The sequence below is a fragment of the Loxodonta africana genome, chromosome 2 (assembly GCF_030014295.1).
Source record: "Loxodonta africana isolate mLoxAfr1 chromosome 2, mLoxAfr1.hap2, whole genome shotgun sequence".
NCBI lineage: Eukaryota > Metazoa > Chordata > Mammalia > Proboscidea > Elephantidae > Loxodonta > Loxodonta africana.
Window position 1 is genome coordinate 81,793,514 of NC_087343.1, and position 24,852 is coordinate 81,818,365.

The 24,852-nt window shown below is 39.3% G+C and overlaps 1 protein-coding gene across 10 annotated transcripts in view; it reads left to right on the forward strand.

Moving 5' to 3' along the window:
• The window catches only part of PDE8B (phosphodiesterase 8B), a 263,697-nt gene that overhangs the window by 110,211 nt on the left and 128,634 nt on the right, over nucleotides 1–24,852 (forward strand). For all 10 annotated transcript variants that reach the window (XM_010588229.3, XM_064273434.1, XM_064273415.1 and 7 more), the window contains 3 exons: nucleotides 16,471–16,661; nucleotides 19,917–19,976; nucleotides 22,155–22,212. In XM_010588229.3, the coding sequence (XP_010586531.2) occupies nucleotides 16,471–16,661; nucleotides 19,917–19,976; nucleotides 22,155–22,212 (309 nt within the window). The remainder of the gene's footprint in view (nucleotides 1–16,470; nucleotides 16,662–19,916; nucleotides 19,977–22,154; nucleotides 22,213–24,852) is intronic.

Below are 24,852 nucleotides of genomic sequence, written 5' to 3' on the forward strand. Positions count from 1 at the left end.
CAATAATGTATGTTTATTTATTTGTTTACTATCTTGGCTTTGATATTTTTTACTGCTGTTTTTTAATTGACATGTAATTGATGTAACATAAAATTCACCCTTTCCAAGTATGTAATTCAGTGATTTGAGTATATTCAAAAGTTGTGCAACCACCACCACTATCTAATTCCAGAACATTTTCATAACCTCAAAAAGAAACCCTGTGCCCATTAACAGTCGTTCCCCATTTCTCCCTTCCCCAAACCCCTGGCAACCACCAGCCTGTTTTTTGTCTCTGTGTATTTGCCGCTTCTGGACATTTTGTATAAACAGAATGATAGGATACGTGGTCTTTTGTGTCTGGCTTCTTTCACTTAGCATAATGTTTTCAAGGTTTATCCATGTTGTAGTGTCATGGATTGAACTGTGTCCCCTCAAAATATGTGTCAGCTTGGCTAAGCCATGATTCCCAGTATTGTGATTGTCCACCATTTTGTCATTTGATGAGATTTTCCTGTGTGTTGTAAATCCTATCACTATGGTGGATTAAAATTAGCAGCAGTTATATTGATGAAATGTAAAGCCAATCTCTTTTGAGACATAAAAGAGAGAAGTGAGCAGAGAGACAGGGGGACCTCATACCACTGATAAAGCAGTGCCAGGAACAGAGCACAACCGTTGGACCTGGAGCCCCTGTGCTGAGATGCTCCCAGACCAAGGGAAGATTGATGACAAGGACCTTCCTCCAGAGCCGACAGAGAGAGATAAGTTTTCCCCTGGAGCTGGTACCCTGAATTTGGACTTCTAGCCTGTTGGACTGTGAGAGAATAAACTTTTTTTTGTTAAAGCCATCCACTTGTGGTATTTCTGTTACAGCAGCACTAGATGACTAAGACATTGTAGTCGGTATCAATAATTCATTCCTTTATATTGTTGAATGAGAGCCCATTGTATGCATATGGATATACCACATTCTGTTTATTCATTTATCAGTTGATGGATATTTCATTTACAACTTTTTGGCTATTATGAATAATGCTGCTACAGACATTTGTGTATAACTTTTTGTGTGGATCTGTGTTTTAAATTTGGGGTATATACTGAGGAGTGAAATTGATGGGTTATATAGCAATTAAAAATTTTTTTAAGTTGCCAAATTGTTTTCCATAGCCACCATTTACATTCCCACCAGCAACATATGAGAGTTCTAATTTCTCTGTATCCTCACCAACACTTGTTATTGTTCACCTTTTTTGATTATAGCCATCCTCACATGTATGAAGTAGTATCTCTTGGTTTTGATTTGTGTTTCCCTGATGGCTAATGATACTGAATGTATTTTCATGTGCCTACTGTCATTTGAATGTCTTCTTTGGAGAAACATCTGTTCAAATCCTTTGCCCATTTTTAGGCAAGTTACTTGTCTTTTTATTGTTGAGTTATAGGAGTTCTTTATATATTCTGCACACCAAATTCCTCTCAGATGTGTGATTTGCAACAGCTGTTACGTGGGTTGCATTTTCACCTTCTTGATAGTCTCCTTATGATGAAGTCCAGTTCATCTATTTTTTCCTTTGTGTTGTTCATGCTTTTATTGTTATAACCAAGAAACCATTGCCAAATTAAATGTCATAAAGCTTTACCCCATGTTTTCTTCTTTTGAACTTCTAAAATTTTCTTCTAAAGCTTATTTTGTAGTTTTCTCTCTTAAGTGTAAGTCTGTGATCCATTTTAAGTTACCTTTTGTATATGTTGTGAGGTAGGGCCCAGCTTAATACTTTTGCATGAGGATATCCAAATGTCCCAGTGTCATTTGTTGAAAAGACTGTTCTTTCTCCTATTAAATTGTCTTAGTGCCTTTATAAAAAATGAATTGACCATAAATATGCGGGTTTATTGCTGGATTATCAATTCTATTCCATTGGTATATATGTCTGCCCTTAAGCCAGTAAAACACTTATCTTGATTATTTTCACTTTGTAGTGAATTTTAAAAGTGGAAAGTATGAGTCCCTTGATTTTCTCCTTTTTCAGGATTGTTTTGCTATTCTTGATCCCTTGCATTTCCGTATGAGTTTTAGGATTAGCTTGTCAATTTCTGCAAAAACAGCAGCAATTTTAATAAGGATTGCACTGAATCTGTAGATCAATTGGGGGCTATTACTATACTAACAATTTTATTTCTTCCAGTCCATGAAGATAAGAAATTTATTTAGATTTTCCTTAGTTTCTTTGTAGTTTTCAGTGTACATATCTTGCCCTTGCTTTGTTAAATTTATTCCTAAACATTCTTTTTTTTTTTTTTTAAATTGTGGTAAAATTTCTGTGATGTGAAATTCACCATGTTAAATTTATTCCTAAGTATTTTATTCTTTTTGGTGCTATTGTAAATGGAATTGTTTTCTTAATCTTTGTGGATTGTTCATTGCTAGCGTGGAGAAATACAATTGATTTTTGTATCTCGATCTTGTATCCTGCAACCTTGCTAAACTTATTAGCTCTTAGTAGTTTTGTGTGTGTATATGTGGATTCCTTAGGATTTTTTATATACAAAAGCAAGTTATCTAGAAATATAGTTTTACTTCCTCCCTTCCAATCTGGGTGCTTTTTATTTCTGCCTAACTGCCCAGCTAGAACCTCCAGAACAATGGTGTTTTAGTCTTGAAAGAAACTGCCAGGATCTTTGTGCAAAGTAGTTGTATCATTTTACACTCCTACCAGCAATATAAGAATTCTGTTTGCTCCAAATCCTTGCTGATGTTTGGTGTTGTCAGTTTTTTTAGATATTCTATTGGTACATTTGAGCTCATTGTTAAGGCTATTGTGTCAGTCAATCTCACTGAGGTTTTCCCTTGTTTCTGATGATCTTGTCCTTTACCAAACATGTTGTCCTTCCATAGCAACTGGTCCTAATAATGTGTCCAAATTCAGCAAGTTGAAGTCTGGCCACCTTGCTTCTAAGGAGCATTCCAGTTGTTTTTCTTCTTAGACCGATTTGTTCATTCTTCTGGCTGTCTGTGGTATATTCAGTAGTCTTTGGAAATAACAGTTCAAATGCATCAATTCTTTTCTATTGTCCAGCTTTCCCATGTATATGAGGTGACTGAAAATACTATGGCTTGGGCCAAGTGCATCTTAGTTGTCAAAGTGACATCTTTGCTTTTTAGGACTTTCAAAGGGCCTTTTGCAGCAGATTTGCCCAGTGCAGTACATCATTTGATTTCTTGCCTGTTGGTTTCATAAACGTTGATTGTTGATCCAAGTAGATGAGATCCTTGAAAACTTCAGTTTTTTTTTTTCCATTTATCATGATGTTTTTTTATCAGTCCAGTTATGAGGATTGGGGCATCTTTATTTCAGCTCTGAGAATTTCATAATGTTTTCCTTAATAGAGTACCAATCCTGCTGTGATCCCTGCACTATTCTGATCATGTGGGGACAGGACTAGCCCTCACTTGGAAACTCACATCGTCCTGTTACTAAAGTTCAAGGAGGTTTTGGCTACTTGTAACCAGAGTCCCAGCTATTAACACCATCAAAAACAAAATTCTTATTCATGTATTTTTAACTTTTCTCAATGAGATATGCTTTAATAAAAACAATTGCCTAAAGAAGTCAGTGTGTCTCAAAGAATAACTCTTGAATGGTAGATTCATGGAATTTTTCAAATCCCAGCATGCTAGTGCCAGTCTACTCTGCCTTATCTAAGACTCACCTTCCAGAGAAAGCAGACAGTCTTGTGATTTTTTTCTAGCACAGCTCAGCAGCTTTGGTGTATGACTAGAGAAAGTATGTAGTGGGATTGCTCAAAGGGTGAGGTTTTTCAGGGAGCACATGGCAGAGGAGAAGAGAATGAGGGAAGTGAATGTGTTGGTAGCAGGGCTTCCAACCAGTTTGTTCCTGTTCAAACCCATGTTGAGAACTTGCATTTCCACTCCCAGATATACTGAATCACAACCTACAGTTTAAGAGGACCCCCACGTGATTCTTATGTATGATAAATTTTGAGAACCACTGCTCTACTAGTAAGGAGCCCTGGTAGTGCTGTGGTTAAGAGCTCAGCTGCTAACTGAAAGGTCGGTGGTTTGAACCCACAAGCCGCTCTGTGGGAGGAAGATGTGGCAGTCTGCTTCCGTAAAGATTATAGCCTTGGAAACCCTATGGGGCAGTTCTACTCTGTTCTGTTGGGTCACTATGAGTCAGAATTGACTTGATGGCAATGGGTTTTTGTTTTTATTTTTGCTCTACTAGTGGTTCTCAGAATTGGTCCCTAACCAGCACCATTAGAGTCATCTGAGAACTCATTAGAAATGTAAATTAGCGGCAGAGGTTTGAACTGGAATGAACCAGTTCAAAGCTCTGGTTGATAGGAAAGTGGTTAAAAGTGATGAACTATGAGGTCCGGGGCTGCAGAGCAGTGGTTTTCCACCTTGGCTGTAATTTGGAATCACTGGGGAAGTCTTAAAAAGTACTGATGGTTGAGTAATTGATTGATGTAATTGATTAGGCGGCTTAGTCATCCCAAGTCATGAAAGCTCTCCAGGTGATTCTAATATTTAGCTAAGGTTGCAAACCACTTATAGAAAAAAAGAAATGAAGTTAGATAAGGGCTGGTAGACTAAAGAGAGAATGAAAGGACAAGTATTGGAGATCACAGATATAGTAGGGCTAACATAGACCTATTTCTGTGTTTCAGAGATGTTTGCTTTGTTTGTGAGTCTACTATATCTTTTTTGGGTTCTTAATATTATAGCTTTCATTGTTATGTGTTTGAAACAGATGGATGCATCAAAGCACCATCTTAACTGGACATTTTTAAGATTCTTAAGTGGCTAGTCAGTCTTCAAAGTCAAATGAAGGTTTGCTCACTGTCTCTTACCTATTTGGTGAATTTCTTGTATTAGAATTCCTTGAAAAAATAGTAGACAACAAAAAGATAACAAACCCAACTTGGAACCAGGGATGCCGTTACTACTTGAAAAGCCTCATTCAAACATAGTTTTACTCATTGATCCATCCACTAAGAATCTCCTGAGCGCCTACTGTGTCCAAGACTCCATGGTATTACTGTCAGGGATATAGAGATGTTTCCTGACCACACTGGTGGGTTTTATTGTTTGTCACACTCTAACTTCAGGGGGCATTATGCGTTTGCTACTAATGTTAGAGTGTCTTAAAAAAATCTAAGCTCTATATAGTGCCTTCATTTGTGCCCCCTTCTTTGAGAAAAATATTCTGTTATTTCACTGGAATGCCAAAAATGTTAATTAACTACGTCAGCCAGAGCCCTTAGACTTTGTAAGAAATTGCTTGATGACGATATTTCAGGATGTAGTTCCTTCTGAGGCTGCGTTTCTGAATTCACTGGGGAGACTGCTCCCATATCAGGACATCTGAGGTGGTGCCCCACATCTCCACCCCGACCTGGCAGGAGGCATATTAGGAGTGGAATGGTTAGAAGTACTGAAGGGAAGTGCAGCATGGTCCGGCCGAGTACATCTCTCCTGGGTGAATGGATATGACTCAGTGAAAGTTGTATTTTTCAATCTTGGCAAGAAAATAAAAAGTAGGGAAAATATCTTGGGGCAGTGGATTCATATCAAAGTGATATCATCTGAAAATCAAGTGGCCTTTTTTTTTTTTGTCAATGCCTGGAGTACTTTTAATTCCCCGGTGGGTAGAACTGATGTGTTTCTCTCTGGGGAGAGCTATCTCCACTCCCTTCACACTGGGCTTTCCAACTGGACTTGGAGATGGGTTCACAGCTGTGGCCTAAGCTTTTTCCTGGCAAGGCAGCACATATTCTTCCATATTGTATGGACATGGATTTTCCTGGAACCTTTATATACTGGGAATTTGATATATTGGAGATCAAATGTGTGAGTGGTAGTAGTGTTAAGACTCAGTATCTCATTTGCAGTCAGCATCGCGTCCCTCCTGTTGTCCTACGGCTGCTATTACGTTGTGCTCTTTACCCAACCTAGCAAGCTTCATGGAACCACAGAATTGTTAGGAATTCTGGTCAAATATTTTAGTAGGTAAAATTAAACTGAGACTGGGTTACCTAATATAACGGTTGCACAGTCTATGGGGTCAGGCTGACCTTAGTTTTAATCTTGCTAGCTGCATAGCTTTGGACAAGTCTTTTAACCATTTGAGCCTTGGTTTTCATGTCTGTGACATGGAGGTAATGTCCATCCCAAAAGTTTTTAAAAGGCTATTAAGTGACATAGTATAAAGTACATTTACTGTAACCACTGGCCCTTAGAAAATTCTCATCAAGCTATAGCTGTTATTAGCATTAGTTTCTTGGGGACATTTAAGGAACATTCCCAAACGATTTTTTCCAAATGAACTGAACCTTTTCTCTGATCAAATTCGCCAATTTAGTATCATGTGGATGCAACTTACATGATCTATATGTGTGGTCTACTCTAGAAGCTCCTTGTTACAAGGGTTTTCCTTATGCCAGACGGAGTATTCTGAAAATTGGATGTTTAATAGCAGATGTTGATGATTCCTCTGGCGATGTATAGACATACTCAGAAAGAACACTGATAATAATGAACACATATTGCTTTCCTTCTTTAATATAAGAAAGAGTAGTTTTATTTTCATCTTTTTTGTATTTAACCTACACCAGAAGAAATAGTTTCATTCTAATTTAACAAAAGACACATTATTGCTATCCTCAAAGATATTTTTCTGTGCTTGTAAAAGGAGTGATTATGAAGATTTCCAGCAAAGAAGACAACGTCAGTTTGAGGTGTGAAAAGATCACTGAGGAAGGAGCTGGGAGATGTGGGTTCCAGCTCTGCCATGCTCCCCAGAGTCCCTTCCTGCTCTGAGAACTCCGGAGAGTCATGGCCCCTGTTTCTGTCATTGCGACTGGTACCCTCCAGTCAACTGCAGCCCCTACATTAGCTCCCCACAGCCTCTCACACCAGGCCCCTCCACCTCATTCTCCTGGCCCTGTTCTAGATCAGCCCTTAACTTTGTGGTTCCAGGAAGGTTTAGCTCAAGTTCTCCCTGGAGATAGAGGCATACCCTGTATGTCAGTCTTTTTAGTTACACTTGAAAAACAATACAGTTAGCCCCTGCTTTGCACAGTTCCAATATGTGCAAATTCAGTTACCATGGTTTAGTTAAATAACAACAGGCCTCCAACAACATGGTTCAAATTTCAGTTGCCACAGTCTACTAACTGTAACTGCATAAAGTATAAACTTTGCCATTATCCCTTCAGCCTATGAATGACTGTGTCAATCACAGATGTGCATCATGATCAGTGACCAACTGTGTCACTTCTTTCAAAGTGTTGGCAATTGGTCTCTATCTATATATCATTTTAAGCAGAGACAGCAAAGCATGTCGTTGTGTTTCTTCCTTGTATCTCAGTAGTAAGCGTACATGACATTTTACAAAAATGAATAATTCAAAGAGAGAATTGGCCAACAAAAATGAAAGTGCAGCAAAGAAGTGAAAAGTGATAATGCTGGAAGTAAAATTTGAGTTGAATGTAAATAGAGTTGTAAAAGAAAGAGCTGACTGGTGAACGTTGACGCTGCCACCTTCAAGAGATTCTAGATTTGTATCCAGAGGAAGTTAGTGATAGAAAACTTAAAGACATTAATGAGGAAAGTGGTTATGAGAAAAAGGATGAAGATGTCCCAGAGGAAGTGATGCTAGCAAAAAACTTCACATTAATTAAAGGAACTCAATATTTCACAACGTTGAAAGCACAGAGGTCAAAATGTTAGAAGCTGATTCACACAAGTGTGACATTGTGCCAAGGTATAAAAAAGATGCTTGTTCCATAGCTTAATTTATATGACCAGAAGAAGACAAGTACCGTTTAAACTACCCTTAATAACTACTTAAAAAAGAAAAAAAAATTTTTTTAATTCTGTTTCTAACATTTTAAATTGCAGTGTACTAAATAAATCTTAATTTTACTATTTTTTCCGCTTCCCTGTTGTCTTAGTTATCCAGTTCTGCTAGAGCAGAAATGCCACAAGTCGGTGGCTTTAACAAACAGAAATTTATTTTCTCACAGTTAGGAGGCTAGAAATCCAAAATCAGGGCCCCAGCTCTAGGGAAAGGCTTCTTTCTCTTTCGGATCTGGAGGAAGGTCCATGTTCCTTGGCTCCTTGGTGATCTTCATATGGTGTGGCATCTTTGTTCCCCATGTCTGCTTACTGGCTTGCTTGTTTAATCTCTTTTATATCTCAAAAGAGACTGACTCAAAATACACCCTACACTATCCTGCCTCATTAGCATAACAAAGACAATCCATTCCCCAATAGGATTATAACTACAAACGTAGAGGTTAGGATTTACAACACATATTTTTGGGGGACACAATTCAATCCATAAATAAAGGAGCCCTGGTGGCACAATGGTTAAGCATTCAGCTGCTAACTGAAAAGGCTGGTGGTTAGAACACACCAGCCATTCTGATGGAGAAAATAACTGGTGATTTGTTCCTACAAAGATTACAACCTAAAAAACCCTATGAGGCAGTTCTTCTTGGTTCAATAGGATCACTATTAGTTGGAATGGACTCGATGACATACAACAACAACAACAATAATGCATTCATAACTGACAATAAGAGTTTAACGTTCTGACAAAAATTTTGAAAGGTCACGGAGCAATCAATTTTCCCATTGGTTATAAAGATCGCTTTGCAAGGTCGCTTTTATGGTCCTGCACTACCGTGGGAAACCCTGGTGGTGTAGTGGTTAAGTGCTACAGCTGCTAACCAAAAGGTCAGCAGTTCGAACCCACCAGGTGCTCCTTGGAAACTCTATGCGGCACTTCTACTCTGTCCTCTAGGGTCGCTATGATTCGGAATTGACTCAACGGCAGTGGGTTTGGTTTTTTTGGGTTGGCACTACCATGCAAAGTGAGGACTGTCTGTAGTCTTGTTCTGACCCTGAATAGAACTGAAGTTGGTCAAAGCCTGCTGTGCAAAGAAGATATTTCCTCATTGTCCCAGACTTTACTGCAGATCAGATCTTTATCTTCTACTCTTGGTGCTTCCTCTGCTTAGATTCTTGTCCTGGGTGCTACATCCATGCTATGTGTGTCTATGTTCACCACTTCTTAGGACACGTATTATAACTAGCTGCTTACCCAGTTCTTAATTCAACATTATGCGTAATAGATCATCAATAAATATTCTTTCAATGAATGTCAAGCATATCATTTAGAGCATGCAGAAGGGTTCCAATTGTTTTTACTCTTTATAAATCAAGTTCAAGTGTCTGCCTTTGATGATGAATTTTTTAGCATATTGCAAAATTTTATGGAATTTGTCTCAGTGAATGGCAATAAATATTAATGGCCACATCTAACAAAGAAACTAAATAGTGGTAATTTCTAAAGCTGAAGAGGGACTATCTTAATGTTTTGTTTCTTTGATTTTTGTTTTTGATCGCAAGTAATAGCTGCCTTATACAAAAAGTTAATAAACAGGAACTGTATTAGAAAGAGAGTGAGATTTTTGCAGAATCTGAGGGAGAGTTGGAAGCCATGTTGGGAAGGGTTGCAGTGGGCCGTCTCTGAGTACCTTGGCAGCAAGAGTTTTGGGCTCTTCCTTCAACATCTCTGCTGTTAATGGGCTACAGATCCCAATTCCCAGCCTCTGTGTCTCTGTGCTCAGGTTCCAAATTCCCAGAAACAGAATATCATTGGTCCAGCTGTGGCCTTGCAGATGGGAACAAAGAGTCTAATCAACTGGTTACTTGGGACCACCACTATGAGTTATAGGGGCATTTCCTAGAGAAGGGATAATTGTCCTGAGCTGGGAAGACAGCCAAAAAAAGGTGATTGCTATAGTATTTTACTCTACAATGTGTCATTTTTATTCCCCTAGATTTTCACTTTGCTTAGGAGTTAAATTATTGAAAATTCGTCTTTCTAAATTAAATTTTTATAAATGGAAAGAATTTTCAATGCTTTCCAAAGAAATTCTCTAGTGAGTGCTTTTATAACATAAGTGCTCCCTGTCTTCAATTAGTTTTGCAAGTTTCCATGTGAAATCCAGTTTAAGCCCTTAAAATGGTCTACAAGACCCCACCATGATCTCTAGCTCCCTCCTGTGAACTTGACCTCCTCTTCTACCCTCCCACCCTCCTCTCTGGTCGTACTGGCTTCTGTGCAGTTCCTTGAACACCCCAGGGACACATCTGCTGTAGGGCCTATCGACCTGTTCCCTCTGCCTGGAATGCTTTTCCCCCAGATGTCCACTTGGCTTACTTTCCTGTTTCCTTCAGGCATTTGCTCAAATGTCACCTCCTCAGCAAAGTCTACCCTAACCACCCTACTAAATACTATAACCAGTACCTTCCTCCTGATCCCCTTACCCTGCTCTCCTGTCTTTTCATGTATCACCAGTTATTAACATTCCCTGTAATTTACTTTTTATCATGCCTATTGTTTATTGTCTGCCCTTCCACCACTATGGTGCAAGTTCCATCAGGGTTGTTATTGTTATGTGTCGTTGAGTCGGTTCCAACTCATAGCGACCCTATAGGACAGAGTAGAACTGCTCCATAGGGTTCCCAAGGAGCAGCTGGTGGATTTGAACTGCCAACCTTTTGGTTAGCAGCCAAATGTTTAACCACTGCACCGACAGGGCCTCTCCATCAGGGTAGGGATCCATATTTTGTTCCTTGATGTACCCTAAACAATTAAAACAGTGTCTGGCACATGGTAGGTGCTCAGGAAATATCTGTTGAATAAATGACATTATCTTTTTTTTCAAAAGTGGAACGTTCCTTTAACGTTTAAGGGCACTTCAGACAAATGAATACAAGTTGCAGTTATTTTGAGGTCACAAAAGAGAGATGAGGTTAGTGATACCTGTAGCAATGCCCAACATGAGAATAGAGTTGTGTTCTTATTGTATTAGTCAAACAGTGAGGCATAAGGAAATATGAATTGTTGAGGGTCTTGTTTAGAAATTTAGCTAGCCAGGTGAGAAACACAAGAATTTCCGTCACCTTCTCTTGCATATTGAGTTTCTCACTTTAGTAGTACCACAGCTGCATCAAGTGAAGGGCTACTGACTTTTGGCACAAACCAATTTATTCTACTTGTTTTTCATTGTGACTCCTTTACTAATAGTTCGGTTTGCAGGCTTCCTTTTAACTACCAAAGTTACAAGCCCATCCCCTTTGCTTCTCTTGAGAGAGCACCTCCTGTTTTTTTCCTAGAAAGAACTCTGGCTAAAGATTTGAGGAACACCTTGAACTGAGGAGTGACAGGTTCCAGCCTAGAGTGTGCTCTAAGTAAGTGTAGCTGCCTTATGTGTTACCAGGGTGTGATTTCAAGCCATGGGATAAGGAGAAGATGTTAAAATCATGGTGAAAAATATATTATTTCTTTCCTGGAAACATGGCATTTGAGAAAACAGAAAATGATAGGCCAAGTTAGGGATGCCTATCCTCTTGGAAAGATTGAGCTTTGATTCTGTTTATTGTATGAAATGGAAATGCCAGGACGTTGAGAGACAGACAGATCAGTGCCAAAAGGGGCTCACTTTCCTGTATTCCCCGTCAATGTAGAACCAAGTAGGGTCCAAACATGCTCGTGCCGCATAGCCAAAGGTGGGTTCTTCAGTTGTCCAAGAATTCTGTGTGAGGGCAGATAGTGGGGATAGGTTGCTTATGACCTGCAGTTGAACCTCTGAGAACACAATGAGGATACCATTCAGAAAGGAGGGAAATGTGCTGACCTCTGTCACCAGTGGTACCATGGTCTCAAGCCCCATAAAGGGACTTCTCCCAAGGGTCTCTCATAATACTACTATAAGAAAGGAAATATCTTACTGCAACTGCAAGTTTGCATTATTTAGCACATTCGGGCTATGGAGTTTTACCACCTAAACCTCAACCTAAGTTGAACTCACATCCCTGGAGCTCAATTGACTTCCACAAAGTTTCCTGAGGACTTGTGATGATTAAAGGTACTTGGTTCTCACTGACAAGCTCAAGATGGTTTTCCCACCAGGGTCATTTCTTTAAATTTAGAATTCACAATAGAATGAGGACTTCATTGTGGAGGGACAAGGAAGGCAACAATGTACCTGAGTATGATACAGAAAGTGGACTTGGGGGCTTGAAGTCAGGGTTCATATCTGAGACCTTAGGCAAATTAAATAAGGATAAGTTCACGTTTGGGATAAACACCTAGAAGGGAGAAGTCATGGAAGATGTGAGGAGAAATTAGTGCCCTTGTCCAGAAAGTCCTTGTGGAGGTGGAGTTTGGGGAGCTGGTTGAATGAAAGAAGTGACTTTTGAAGTTGGAGTTTTCTGAGGTACTTGAACCTACTCATGGTACTACAATGGATTTTTGTAAAAATAATTTTTTGCGTGAAAGTTTACACTGCAAATTAGGTTCCCTTTTAACAATTTCTACACAGGTTTTTCAGTGATATTTGTTGTATGTTTCACAATGTGGCAACATTCTCATTATTTTCATTCTGGTTGTTCCATTTTCAGTAATCTGGTTCCCTGTCTCCTTACCTTCTCTTCTTTGCTTTAGAGTAATTGTTGGCCATTTGGTCTCATATAAATGATTTTTTAAAGGAGTGCAGTATTCACATGTGATATTCTTTATTTTGTGAGACAATTTGTCATTTAGCTAAAAGGTGACCTCAGAGGATAGTTTCGGTTCAGTTTGACAGTGTACCTCAGGGGGATAGTCTCAGGGAGTCCTCTAGTCTTAAGTGGTCCAGTAAGTCTGAACTTTTTAAGAAGCTGAGTTCTGTTCCACATTTTTTTCCCATTCTATCAAGATTCATCTATTGCGGCTCCTATTAGAACAGTTGGTAGTGGTAGTCAGGCACCATCTAGTTCTTCTGGTCTCAGGGTAGATGAGGTCATGGTTTGTGTAGGCTATTCATCCTGTAGTCTAGTTTCTTCTCTGACTGAGTCTTTGGTTTCCTTCTTTGTCTTTTGCTCTGGACGAGTAGAGACCAGTAGTTGTATCTTAGATGGCAGTTCACAAGCTTTTAAGCCCCCCAGACATTACTCACCAAACTAGGATGTAGGACGTAAATTTTATGAGCTATATTATGCTAGTTGGCCAAGTTGTTCGAGACCATGGTCCTGTCTTAGTTATCTAGTGCTGCCATAACAGAAATACCACAAGTGGATGGCTTTAACAAACAGAAATTTATTTTCTCACAGTTTAGGAAGCTAGAAGTCCGAATTCAGAGTGCTGGCCCTAAGGGAAGGCTTTTTCTTTCTGTTGGCTCTGGAGGAAGGTCCTTGTCTCCTCAGCTTCTGCTTCCTAGTTCCTTGGAGGTCCTCCATGTGTCTTGGCATCTATCTTACCCCACCTCTCCTCTGCTTACTTGTTTAATCTCAAAAGAGATTGACTAAAGGTACACCCGATACTAATCCTGCCTCATTAACATTACAGATACCACATATTCCCAAAAGGTATTGTAACCACAGGCATGGAGGTTAGAATTTAAAACATATATTTTGGGGGACTGTAATTTAATCCAAAATATTCCACCTTTTGGCACCCCAGAATTCATGTCTTTGCCACGTGCAACACACATTCACCCTATCACACATTCTGAGATTTCAAACCCAGAAAACCAATCCTGCCAGGTGTTTGGTTATGTCTAAGAAGTATCTGTAAGTACCCCTCATGTGCTTTGTTAAAAATAAAAAATACATATATATATATATATAAGATGCATCTATTTACGGCAGTGGGTTTGGTGTTTTGTTATTTATGCACACATATATACATACCTATTCACATGCATGCATACATATGTTTGTAACCACAGGTATATTTTTTGGTGGTTATTGCTGTTGCTGCAAAATTATATATCATAGCATTTACCAAAAACAACCTTTTTTCTTGCATATCTCTTAATGACGTCATTTAGTTTGACCAAACTGCGTTTCATGCACATTCAGTGTTACGTTTCCCATTACCAAAAATAACAAGTGACTACTATCCGGAGTGATTCCCTCCTCTCCTCCCACCCCAATTCCTGGTAACCATCAATGAGCATTGGTTTCTGTATGTATACCTGCTCTTGACTCCAATTGGTTTTGAAGTCTGAGAATATGACTCTGGACTTCTAAAATATATAATCACAGAGTGTTTGCCATATTAAAAGGAAGCATTCCAACTACAACCTTTATTGAAAATACTCTATTATCAGAGACAGGAATGATAGAGCTTTTACAGAAAGTGGATGTCCTCCTCACTGGTGTACTACCCTTGGCACTTAAGTAGAGACATTTCCTATAGCTCTGAGTATGGGAATATGCTTAAAAAGTATATTTTAACAGCTAATAGTAGATGGTTATACAAAAAAAAAGAGTCTTTTTTCTTTTTTTGTATAACCATCTACTATGTGAATATGCCATACTTTGACCATTTCCCATTTATGTTGTTTTCAGGTTTTTTTACATTGTAATATTCATAAAGTAATATATAATTAAATACATATTACTACAATAAAAAGACATGCAAATATTTGTCCAATTCTGTTTCCTTAAGATATATTACTAGAAGTAGAATTATAAGATTAAAGGGTATGAACTCTCCTGAGATATTTATTACATGTTGCTAAATTGCTTTCCAGAAATATTGTATCAGATCAATTTGGAATGGCTAGATCAACTGTAATGCTGTGCCCACCTGAACATTTTCAAAAAGCCTTTGTCAGATCTGCACATCTTTGATTATTAATGACATGGAGCAGTTCTACATGCTTATCAGCCATTTGTATTTCTTCTGTATCTCTTTATCTGTTTTTATTTTGAGTGATTAGTATTTGTCTTATCGATTTGTAATTTATAAAAGAGATGGAGGGAAACCTATAGATTAAGGGAAACTTAACATAGTTTCAAGGTGGGAATCTTACTGGATTTATGATTCAAAGTGTAGAAAAAGACATTTATGATACATTTGGATATTTGATGGTGTTAAAGAATTATTGGGGGATTTTAGGTAAATAGTATTGTGATTTTGTTTGTTTCTGTGTTTTTAGAAGAGTCTTTGTTTTAATAGATGCATCCTTGATGTACTTATGAGTGAAATGATATGATATCTGGGAACTGCTTCAAAATAATACGAGAGTTTGGGGAAGTAGGTAGGGATAGAGATAAAACCAGATTGGCTAGGAGTTGATATTTGCTGATGTGATTGGATGGGTACATGAAGGTTCATGATACTATTGTTTCTATTTTCTGATTCTCCATTGTTAAATGTTTTTAAAAACGCAGTGGTGATGGTGGGACTGTTTGTCTTGCTTCTGATTTTAAATGAGACACATTTGATATTTCACCAGGAAGAATGATATTAGCTGTTGGCTTTAAAGCACTTCATGTTGAGAAACTGTCCTTCTATTCCTGATTGTTTAAATCAGAAATGGGTGCTGAAAAAATATTAAATGCCTTATCAATATCTTGAGATTATTTTGCTATTATTATTAGACCTATTGCTATGAGGTAGTCTTACTTCTGTTATTTTAAACCCCTCTTGAACTTCTCAGAAAAACCCTACTTGTAGTTATTCTTTCATTCAGCAAGTATTTACTGAGCATCTGGTAAGTGCCAGCCCTGTGCTGGGCACAGGGGACACAGAAGAGAACAAGACAGGCAAGGCCTTTCCCTCCTGAAGCTTAATTCTAGTGGGAGAGGTAGACCATAACCATGTAAATAAATGAATACGTTCAGGTGGTGGTAAAGCTTCTGGCTGGTAGGAAATCTGGGCCTCTGAGCCAGAGAACAATGAGAGGGAAGATATGTCAAATATTGCTACCGTCTTTGTGGGTGGGGCTGTGCTTTTCAAGGTGGCAAAATGAGGCAAATTTTCCTCAAATTAGCTCCATCAGTTTCATATTTCATGATCATTCTTTTCAAATTCTGGCAAGAGCTGAGTATTAGAATTAGTTTTTGAGGTGGTTTTGTGCACCTTGTTTTTCTGTGTTATTATAGGTATTTTAGTGCTAAGTTCAGAGAGTTGTCCTCCTGGAATTGTGAGGCAAACACCATTTGCATTGGAACCGTGTGTGTGTGTGTGTGTGTGTGTGTACCAGTTTCATCTGTGTCAATTATCCTGTTAACAATTTTACTGCTTAATCTACTTAAAAACAAAGCTAATTAGGAAGTTAAACTATCTACAGTTGTAGTGAATGACAACTACCACTAGACTTATTGAGCATTTATTCTGTGCTCAGCCATTCAATTCTCACAATGAGCTTACATGGCACTGTTCAGGTCTTTGTCTCACAGTTAACATCTCTATAGATCTTTGAGATCTTTATCGACCAAAGAGATGAGGTAACTTCTTCAAAGATCCACTGTTTCCAAGTGGAAGAGCTGGGATTTGAACCAGCAGCCTCTCTCCAGTGGCCACATTTTTAACCAGCAGACCATAGGCATGTTTATAATCCAGTCCCTAAGATGATGATTTCTAACAGGATGACCTTCTCTGTGTGTTTCAGGTTTTGCTGATCTTTGCGAAGGAAGATAGTCAGAGTGACGGATTCTGGTGGGCCTGTGACAGAGCCGGCTACAGGTGCAATATCTCTCGGACTCCGGAGTCAGCCCTTGAGTGCTTTTTAGATAAGCACCATGAAATTATCGTTATTGATCACAGGCAAACTCGAAACTTTGATGCAGAAGCTGTGTGCAGGTACCTTCCTGGATTTAACGTGCTTAGTAAATGTCGGTTTAATAGTTGAATATGAACTTCATTCATAGATGTGATTCATTCCATCCCAAGTATTTCTAAAATATGTATTGACATTTCTAAGCAGTATGTTTGATTTCTGGGATGAAAGCTTTTGCTCCTCTTGCGGGTTTCTCTTGCCTTTCCTACTTTTCCACGTTTGAGTTGCACTGAACTTGGAAGTGTGAGCTGGGTTCCACAGAAAACTTCAGGGTGCCTTCCCCCACCTTGCCAAGTGCTGCTCATATTTCAAGAACAACATTAAAATTCACACAGTTCTTATTACACAGATACGGTTTGGATTTAAACCAGAGATTTTAATCATTATTCTGTCCCAAAGTGAGCATCAGCAATGTGTGAAATAGAAATTTTTCCGTCCCTGACACAGATGGTTAGCTCCTACAGCAGGCTTCCCAGTAATGGAGCAAAGGCAGCCACTTTGCAGCAGCAGAAAATCTTCCAGGGACCCAAGCCCCCTGCTTGTTTATAGAAATCCTTGTGTTCTGGGCAGGAAAAGCATGCCTGTTCATAAATAAATGCATAGTCATAAGAGGTAGCACTGATGAACTGATCGATTTAGCAGAAGTGGAATGCTTTGAAGCAAGAGGGAAGAGGTCACTAAGTAAATGATAGACCAGGCCAGACTCCAATCACCTATGCAACTGGAATGTTCTTGAATATTCATTAGTGAAAAGAAAGGTAGGGAAATGGCTTCTTGGAGCCATTGGTAACCTGACATGAAACTTATGGATTAAGACAAGTTTTTCCTCATAGCCATTGCCTTTGCTATTCTTTGGTGGTCTTCAGTTTCCCAAAGAAGAATTTTTCTTAAGGAACCTATTTTAAAATGTTTTACTGGTTTCATATAAGCTAATTTTTTCACACTTATTTATTTAATAATGTGTATATTTGGTCATAAAATATTTGGATGGCATTTTTAACATTAAGAAATCTTTTTAAATGCTTTTTGGGATCAAATTGAGTCGTTTATACTGAGTATGTCTTTTTTCTTGGTCTTAATTTACTTTTCGTACAAGATCGTATGGTAGAAATAGCAGTCTTTGTGCATACTTAGAGTGATTCAAGGTAAGTGTCAGCTATTCAAAAATTAATAAGAAATCTTTTAATTCAGACAAAGCCAGTTTAGCAGATAAGTTTTACATTCTTCCTTAAGCATAAAGAGTTGTGGCTCTGTTTCTTAGCATAAGGCATCTCTGGCTTAGCTGCACAGAAAAACAGTGGTTATCTGTGCATTCGGAAGCCAGGTGTACATACCTGGCAGTGTGTTTGCTGACTGTTACTGGTTAGGTAGAGGCTAGCCAGGTTTCTGAGTGCTTCACTACCAGCACATGTGGTAGTGATTTATTAACATGTGTGGGGAATACACTCCTGGCAGATACACATTCGTTATTGCCACATAGGCCCTAGATCTCTGATTTTGAGCTAGACTGGCTGTCCCTTGCTTCCTTGGCCTCCCCATCCTGCCACCCTACCAGTTCTCCCTTAGTCCTCTCGACCAAGAAGAGACATAGGTCCCTCTTACCAGATCAGTCCCTTTGGAGGGATGAGAGAAAGAGGGAAGCAGCAAGGAGTAACCCAAAAGATGGAAGCCAATCCCTAAAGAGGCCAAGAAAACTTGCGCTCTGGCCCAGTTATGTTTATAGTGTGTTTTAGCTTCTGCTCTAAGGCTTACCCCTTACAATGTAGCCCAGCAGCATATCCTTGACTCATCACTGGGGTGGAATAGGCCCACCGAAGGCCTATTCCAGTGTTTTCTTGGAGATTAGAGTATGCCCCTGAAACACTGTGCATTCTTTTCGTTAGGCACTGACTGGTATTTCTGCTAACTACCCAGTAGGCTTCTAAGTATAAAATAAGTGTAGATTCACCCTAGCAGGACCCATTCTGTAGGGTGGCTGGATGGGCTTGGTCTGTGTTAGCATTGGAGGGATATTGACTTATCCCTCCTGCCTCTTAGTGAGTTAAGGTATTCTCTCCAAAGGAACTCATTCAAATACCATTTATGTATAAGGGGAAACTTCACTTTCCAGGAATACAATGGCTGATCATTTTCTTGAGCCTTCTGCCCTCATAGATGGAGGTCTCAAGGAATAGGACATGGGGAAGGTACTTTTTTTGAGAAAGGTCAGGAAAAATGTGGGGTTGTCCATAGAGGATGAAGTGGTATGAACCGGCTGTCCCTGGGAGAGAAGTAGAGCAAACACATTAAAATGGAGAACAGAGGAAATACCAATAGTCAGAAAGAAAAACAAACACACTTTGTTTCACAGATTACTCAGGAGTAGCCTTGACCTTCCTTCAGTGCTTGGAGATGATGCTTCCCTTCTGAGGGATCACAAAATAAGCAGAGGCCAGACCAAGGGAATAGGTCAAACAAGCATTCACATTTATACTAAGATTCAAGCATGTGACACTTTGTTAAAAGTTCATCCAAATTGTGACCCCCTGACCAGAATAATCCAGAATCTGAGCTGTAGTACAGCACATCTAAGAAGATTCAGGGACTTCAAAATTCAACATTTTTGTATATTTTGATCCTGTTACAATCCTAAGGAATAAGCTAACTATATACATGTTTGTCATAATTCAACAAATATAGTGGCAGGAACTATATTACAGCATTTCGCAGCCCCCGCTGATGACCCAGTTATTTAAAAGTATTTGAGCACAAACAATGATACAACAGAAGAATGTGGACAACTTTTTGTACCTTCTTTAATAAGCTTTGACCTGCATTTGTATATCCAGCTGCCCGCAAGCACTTTCTTCTTTAAGGTCAGCTTTCTGAACTATCTACTATTTTAAAAGGAAAAAGATCCAGCCCAATTAGCTTCCCAAGTACAAACCGATAACTAGAGGATTGTAGGACTGCCAGTTTTTTGCAGAGTGGAATTTCAATCAGAAACATGGAATTTAAGTGGAATTTGCCAATTTTTGAAGTGGAAAATTGGCAGGTCTGACCTGTTGGATAATTGCCTAGAAGCTCAAAAAAAAAATTTTTTTTTTTCCTAAATAAAACAAAGAGATTGACCTAACCCACAAGGGCATCTCTCTTTCTTGTCTTTCATGCATTTTCAGACTTTATTTCATTTAGAGAAAAAGTTGATTTTGTGCCATTTTCAAAGTGAAGACGTTCCACATTCGTTAATGTAACAAAGCCCAGATCACCTTGTTTGACGCGGAGCCTTTTCATTGCAGGTCAATCCGGGCCACAAATCCCTCCGAGCACACGGTGATCCTTGCGGTGGTTTCACAAGCGTAAGCACACCCTCCCATCCCCAGCTGGAAGTAGCACTGTTCATCTGAAACATGTGTCTGACGTCATCTAGCCTTTGAGCTCGCCAAGCAATGGGCATTTCTTTGGCCCTACGATACCAACCTTGGCCCTTGCATTTGGGAGTTTTGTTTCACAAGTTTCTGGAAATACTTAGATTTTTCTCTTTATCATGTTTAATTGCTATTAGCACACCCTTACACACCTCAGGAAAAAAAGATTGCTTGGTATATACTAAAAATGAATAGAAAATCTGGAGAGAAGGAAGTCTGCAGAGAACATTGTTCTAATTTATCTTTTCTTTGAAGAAAAGAAATGGGAAAATGCTTTGTTTTCACTAAAGAAGAAAAATGGTACCATGAGAACAAAGAGGCACTAAATCCACTGTGGCTAGAAGCAGGACAGAAGGATTTATGCCAATGTTGGAAGGCAAAGAAGGATTGAGCTGTAGGTTCAATTAGACTGTAGGATGCCAAACTGGCTCTGCCGGGTTTATTGTTTGAAATGGCCAGCACTTAAAATAAAAGAATCAGCAGGAAAAATAGTTGTTTGTACAAGCTTTGATGGTTGGAACCTTTGCAAGTATCACAATTTGTTTTAGTCCCTTAATGGCTGTCATTAGCTTTGGAGAGAACAGACCTTAATTAGGGCCTAAGATCTGCTTCACTTGCCCCATCGTGATGTTCACAGTCTTGGCAACAAAGGAGCTGACAAGCCAGCAGCTCAGACAGGAAAGACTAGGCCTCCCTCAGGCAAGGCTGGCTCAGGGCAGACTTGACATACTTCATTCCAAGGCCCTGTTGGTACAGTGGGAAATCATGGCTTTAAAGGCTTGCCCTTGCCAAAGACTTCTACCTGCCTGCTACTCCTGGAGTCTTTTTTTAGGAGCTGTGTCTCTTCAATTTGTTTGACACCTTCCACTGGCAACAGTCTGAGAAGTGTGGAGAAATTGTCCCCATTGGTTGTTTACCACCTCCCCATCCTGGTGGGATATGGGATCACTAGGTGAATGAGTGGGAGAGCCCTAGGTGTGAAATCAGTCTTCTTTGGCCCTCTTGCTTGTATTTTATCTTCTATGGACTCTGAGATCTGAACAAGGTCTTAGAGTCCTGGCTGTGGACAACAGAAGTGTGCTTGGCCACACAGCCTTTTCCCTAAGCCTGACTTACTCCACTTATTCCTGACTTTTATCCTATTCATATAGCAAAAATATTTACTAGTCCTTGCTAAGTAAAGGTTACTATGGCTTATTTCTTGTTGTTTTTTCACCCCTCCCCCCTTTCTCCCCCCATTTTTTAAATAAAATACTTCATATATATAAAGAGTGAAAATAAAATGAATACTTAGTGTCTTATGCCACTAAGTTGATGGAATAGAACATTAATACTTTTGGAACACTCTTGGTGCCTCTGATGATTTCTCATTCAGAGAAGTGTAGAGCCTTGAGCTCTTGAGGAAAAAAAGGAATAGGGAGGACAACTTTTCCTTGTAGGGCAGAAATCAGTTGTAGGTAACGCTTCAAATAAGCACAGGAATTTCTTTTGCTATATTCTCTCAGTTCCTCCATCTTCCTTGCCTGTTTTCCAGGGTATGTACCCTGTGTTACTTGCTCAGGGTTGCTGTTTCTCTTGTAGTAGTGGGGCCCTAGCTACAGCATGTCTTCATGATAGGAGCTTTCCCTTCTAATTTGGCATTCCTGATGACACTCCCCTCCCCATTTGGCCATGGGGTCATGCAGCCTATAATGTCAGTTGTCTTCCACACTGAGAGTTGGACCCAGCTAGGTCTTGGGTCGGGTGTCGTGCTTCCAGAAGATTTAGGGGCAGAAATAGGGACTTGAGTCTCTGGGATGAGCAGTCCACTGCTCCCCTCTGCTATTATTAAGCTTTGCTCCAGCTCCAAAGGGCGGCTGTGAGTTGGAGGAGGCCACTCATATGTACCTGTGGTGACAGTTTCAGGCATACTATGGAGCTTTTCTTATTTTTTGTCTTTGTCTTTTTTGCATTTGGAACGCTAGTGTGGGAATAGGAAGGAAGGTGTATGTTGGTTAGGAAGCCACTCTTAGAGCTAAGGCTATGTTTGCCTCATCGCTATCTCATGTTTTGGCATGAGTAATCCTGGTTTGTATCTGCTGAGTGACCATGTTTTCTGCTTTGCTGCAGATCGGGTGACCATGAAGAGGCCTCTGTCCTTCCACTTCTCCATGCTGGCTTCAACAGGGTACGTAGACGATGAGCCACAACCTCTGTAGGTGCAGACTTCTTACCACTGACTCTCTGCTAACAGCAAAATAAAATCGCCACATATGACTGTTGAGGGAATTACGCTCCAGGACTCTGAGAGAAAGGAAATAACCCTGTTCTAATGGAATAGTAACAAGCAGCTGCTAGTCAAACTTTTCCCCTTCTTCTCTCATAACTTTATATATTTTAGCTACAGATCTATAACAATATAAAAACACACCTTATTACATCAGATCAAAATTCTGTAGTCCCAAAGTAATTTCATTTATAACAATACGACTAACGTGTGTGTGTGAGAGAGAGAGAGTGAGTGAGTGAGTGAGTTTGGCCATATATAAATAAGTCCACAAAATTGATGTCCAGGTGCCATGTTCACTAGTGCTTGAGTATAACTTGTACCATAGGAGTAGGCACGTGATGGCTGAAGGTTTGGTTGTAGGCAACTGTGTGTGTGCAAACGGAAAGAAGATGATGGAGTAGGTTGAAAAAAGAAGGAAGGAGTGGGAAGAGACAATCAAAGCATGAATGTTTAAAAGAAGTGGGTTTTTTTTGTTTGTTTTAATAATACATTTTCTGTGAGGGTTAACACAGCAGTTTAGATTCCCATTTAACAATTTCGACACAAGTTGTTCCATAACATCGGTTACATTCTTCACAGTGTGTGAGCATTCTGATTATTTCCGTCTGGTTGTTCCATTTCTATTAATCTGGTTTCACTGCCCCTTTCATTCTCATCTTGTTTTAATGCAATTGTTGATCGTTTGGTCACATATAGGTGATTTTTTTTATAAGTTTTTTTTTTTTTTAATTCTATTGTGTTTAGATGAAAGTTTACAGTACCTATTAATTTTTCATTCAAAATTTTATACACAAATTGTTTTGTGACATTAGTTGCAATTCCTGCAATATGTCAGCACTCTCCCCCTTTCCCTTTCCATCCTGGGTTCTCTGTGTTCATTTGTCCAGCTTTCCTGTCCCTTCCTGCCTTCTTGTCTTTGCTTTTGTGTAGATGTTGCCCATTTGGCCTCGTATACTTGATTGAACTAAGAAGCACGTTCCTCACGGGTGTTATTATTTATTTTATAGGTCTGTCTAACCTTTAGCTTTAAGGTGGACTTCGGGAATAGCTTCATTTCTGAGTTAGCAGAGTGTCCAGGGGCCATAGTTTCAGAAGAAAGCTATTTTTTAATGGAGGAGGTCCTTGGGTAGCACAAATGGTTTGGAACCCACCAGCAGCACCACTGAAGAAAAGCATGCAGTCAGCTTCCATAAAGATTACAGCCAAGAAAACCCTGTGGAGCAGTTATACTCTGCAACACATTGCGTTGCCATGAGTTGGAATTGACTCAATAGTGACAGGTTTTATATTTTGTAATATTAGAAGAAAACAAATCCTTATAAAAAAATTATGAAGGACCTCACTTCATGTGTTTGAACTTTTTTTTTTATAATAGCATGTATTATTCGTAATTAAAAAAAAATGTCCCTTTGGAAAATAATTGGGTACAGTTCCATAGTTGAGTTACGCAACATTTGCAGATAATTTAAACTCAAATAAATGACCTGTAGCGTGCTGTGAGCTCCTGGTTTAAACCATAAACATCAGCAAAGAAAAATTTTTGAGTCACAGCTATGTGAATAGCACCTATATTCAACTTGAAGATGAAGATTGATTACTCCGGTGACTTATCAACAAACTAAATAACTGGACTTACCCGGGATCTCAAGGTCATTTGTGATAGGGGTAATCTGAGTCTCAGGTAGATGATGTGATGTGTCCTTACACATCAGACCTTTAGAAATAGGGCACCGCCTGCTCCTTGTGAATTGTGAAATTCCTTTGGTGCTTTAAGCCATGGTGCTTAGCTACCCTGAGGTTTAAAAAAAAAATCCCTTCTTTGTTGTATACACAGAAAAGCATTTGTGATGCAGTTGTTTTGTGCTTTAGTGTGGAAGTCACAATGCTGTAAAAAATATTCAAGTCAAGGCAGTGTTTCACAATATGCAATAGAAAGGAATGTTTCTAATTAGCAGTGTTCTTCACTCTCCTGGCACTTTCCTTTTGTGTCTGTCATCTCTTCTCTCAGAGGCTGGCATTTGGTTCAGAAGGCTAGTCTCATATGCTGCTGTAGCTTAACGAGAATGCATAAGATAATGCTTTTGGTTTCTGGAATGGAGAGTCACAAAAGGAAAGTGGGCAAAGAAGCTGCATGGCTGAGACTTATTTTCTGGTTTTCTGACAAATAGCGCTAAAATTAGTTACAGATTTCATAGATCTTCTGTTCCCCAAAGTTGTCCTTCAAGTCTAAGTTGGGACCTCAGAGTCAGGGCGTAGATTTTCCTCATTACCTGGGGACTGATTGGAGACGGCAATGACACCTGTACCTTATGTCAGCTAGGACCTTGTGTAGGTGCTATTGAGTGTCTTTTTAAAATTCTGCTTTTTGTTCGGTGATTCTGCCTCCAGTGGCTATACCAATTGGTGTAGTTTGGAGGGATGGAGTCTTGTCCTGAGGGCAGGATTGTGGAGAAATAATTGGCACTCTTTGAGAGCAAATGCTATTAAGTAAATTTAGGAGGGAAAGTTCCATTGTTTTCTTTTTATACATTTTGTAAC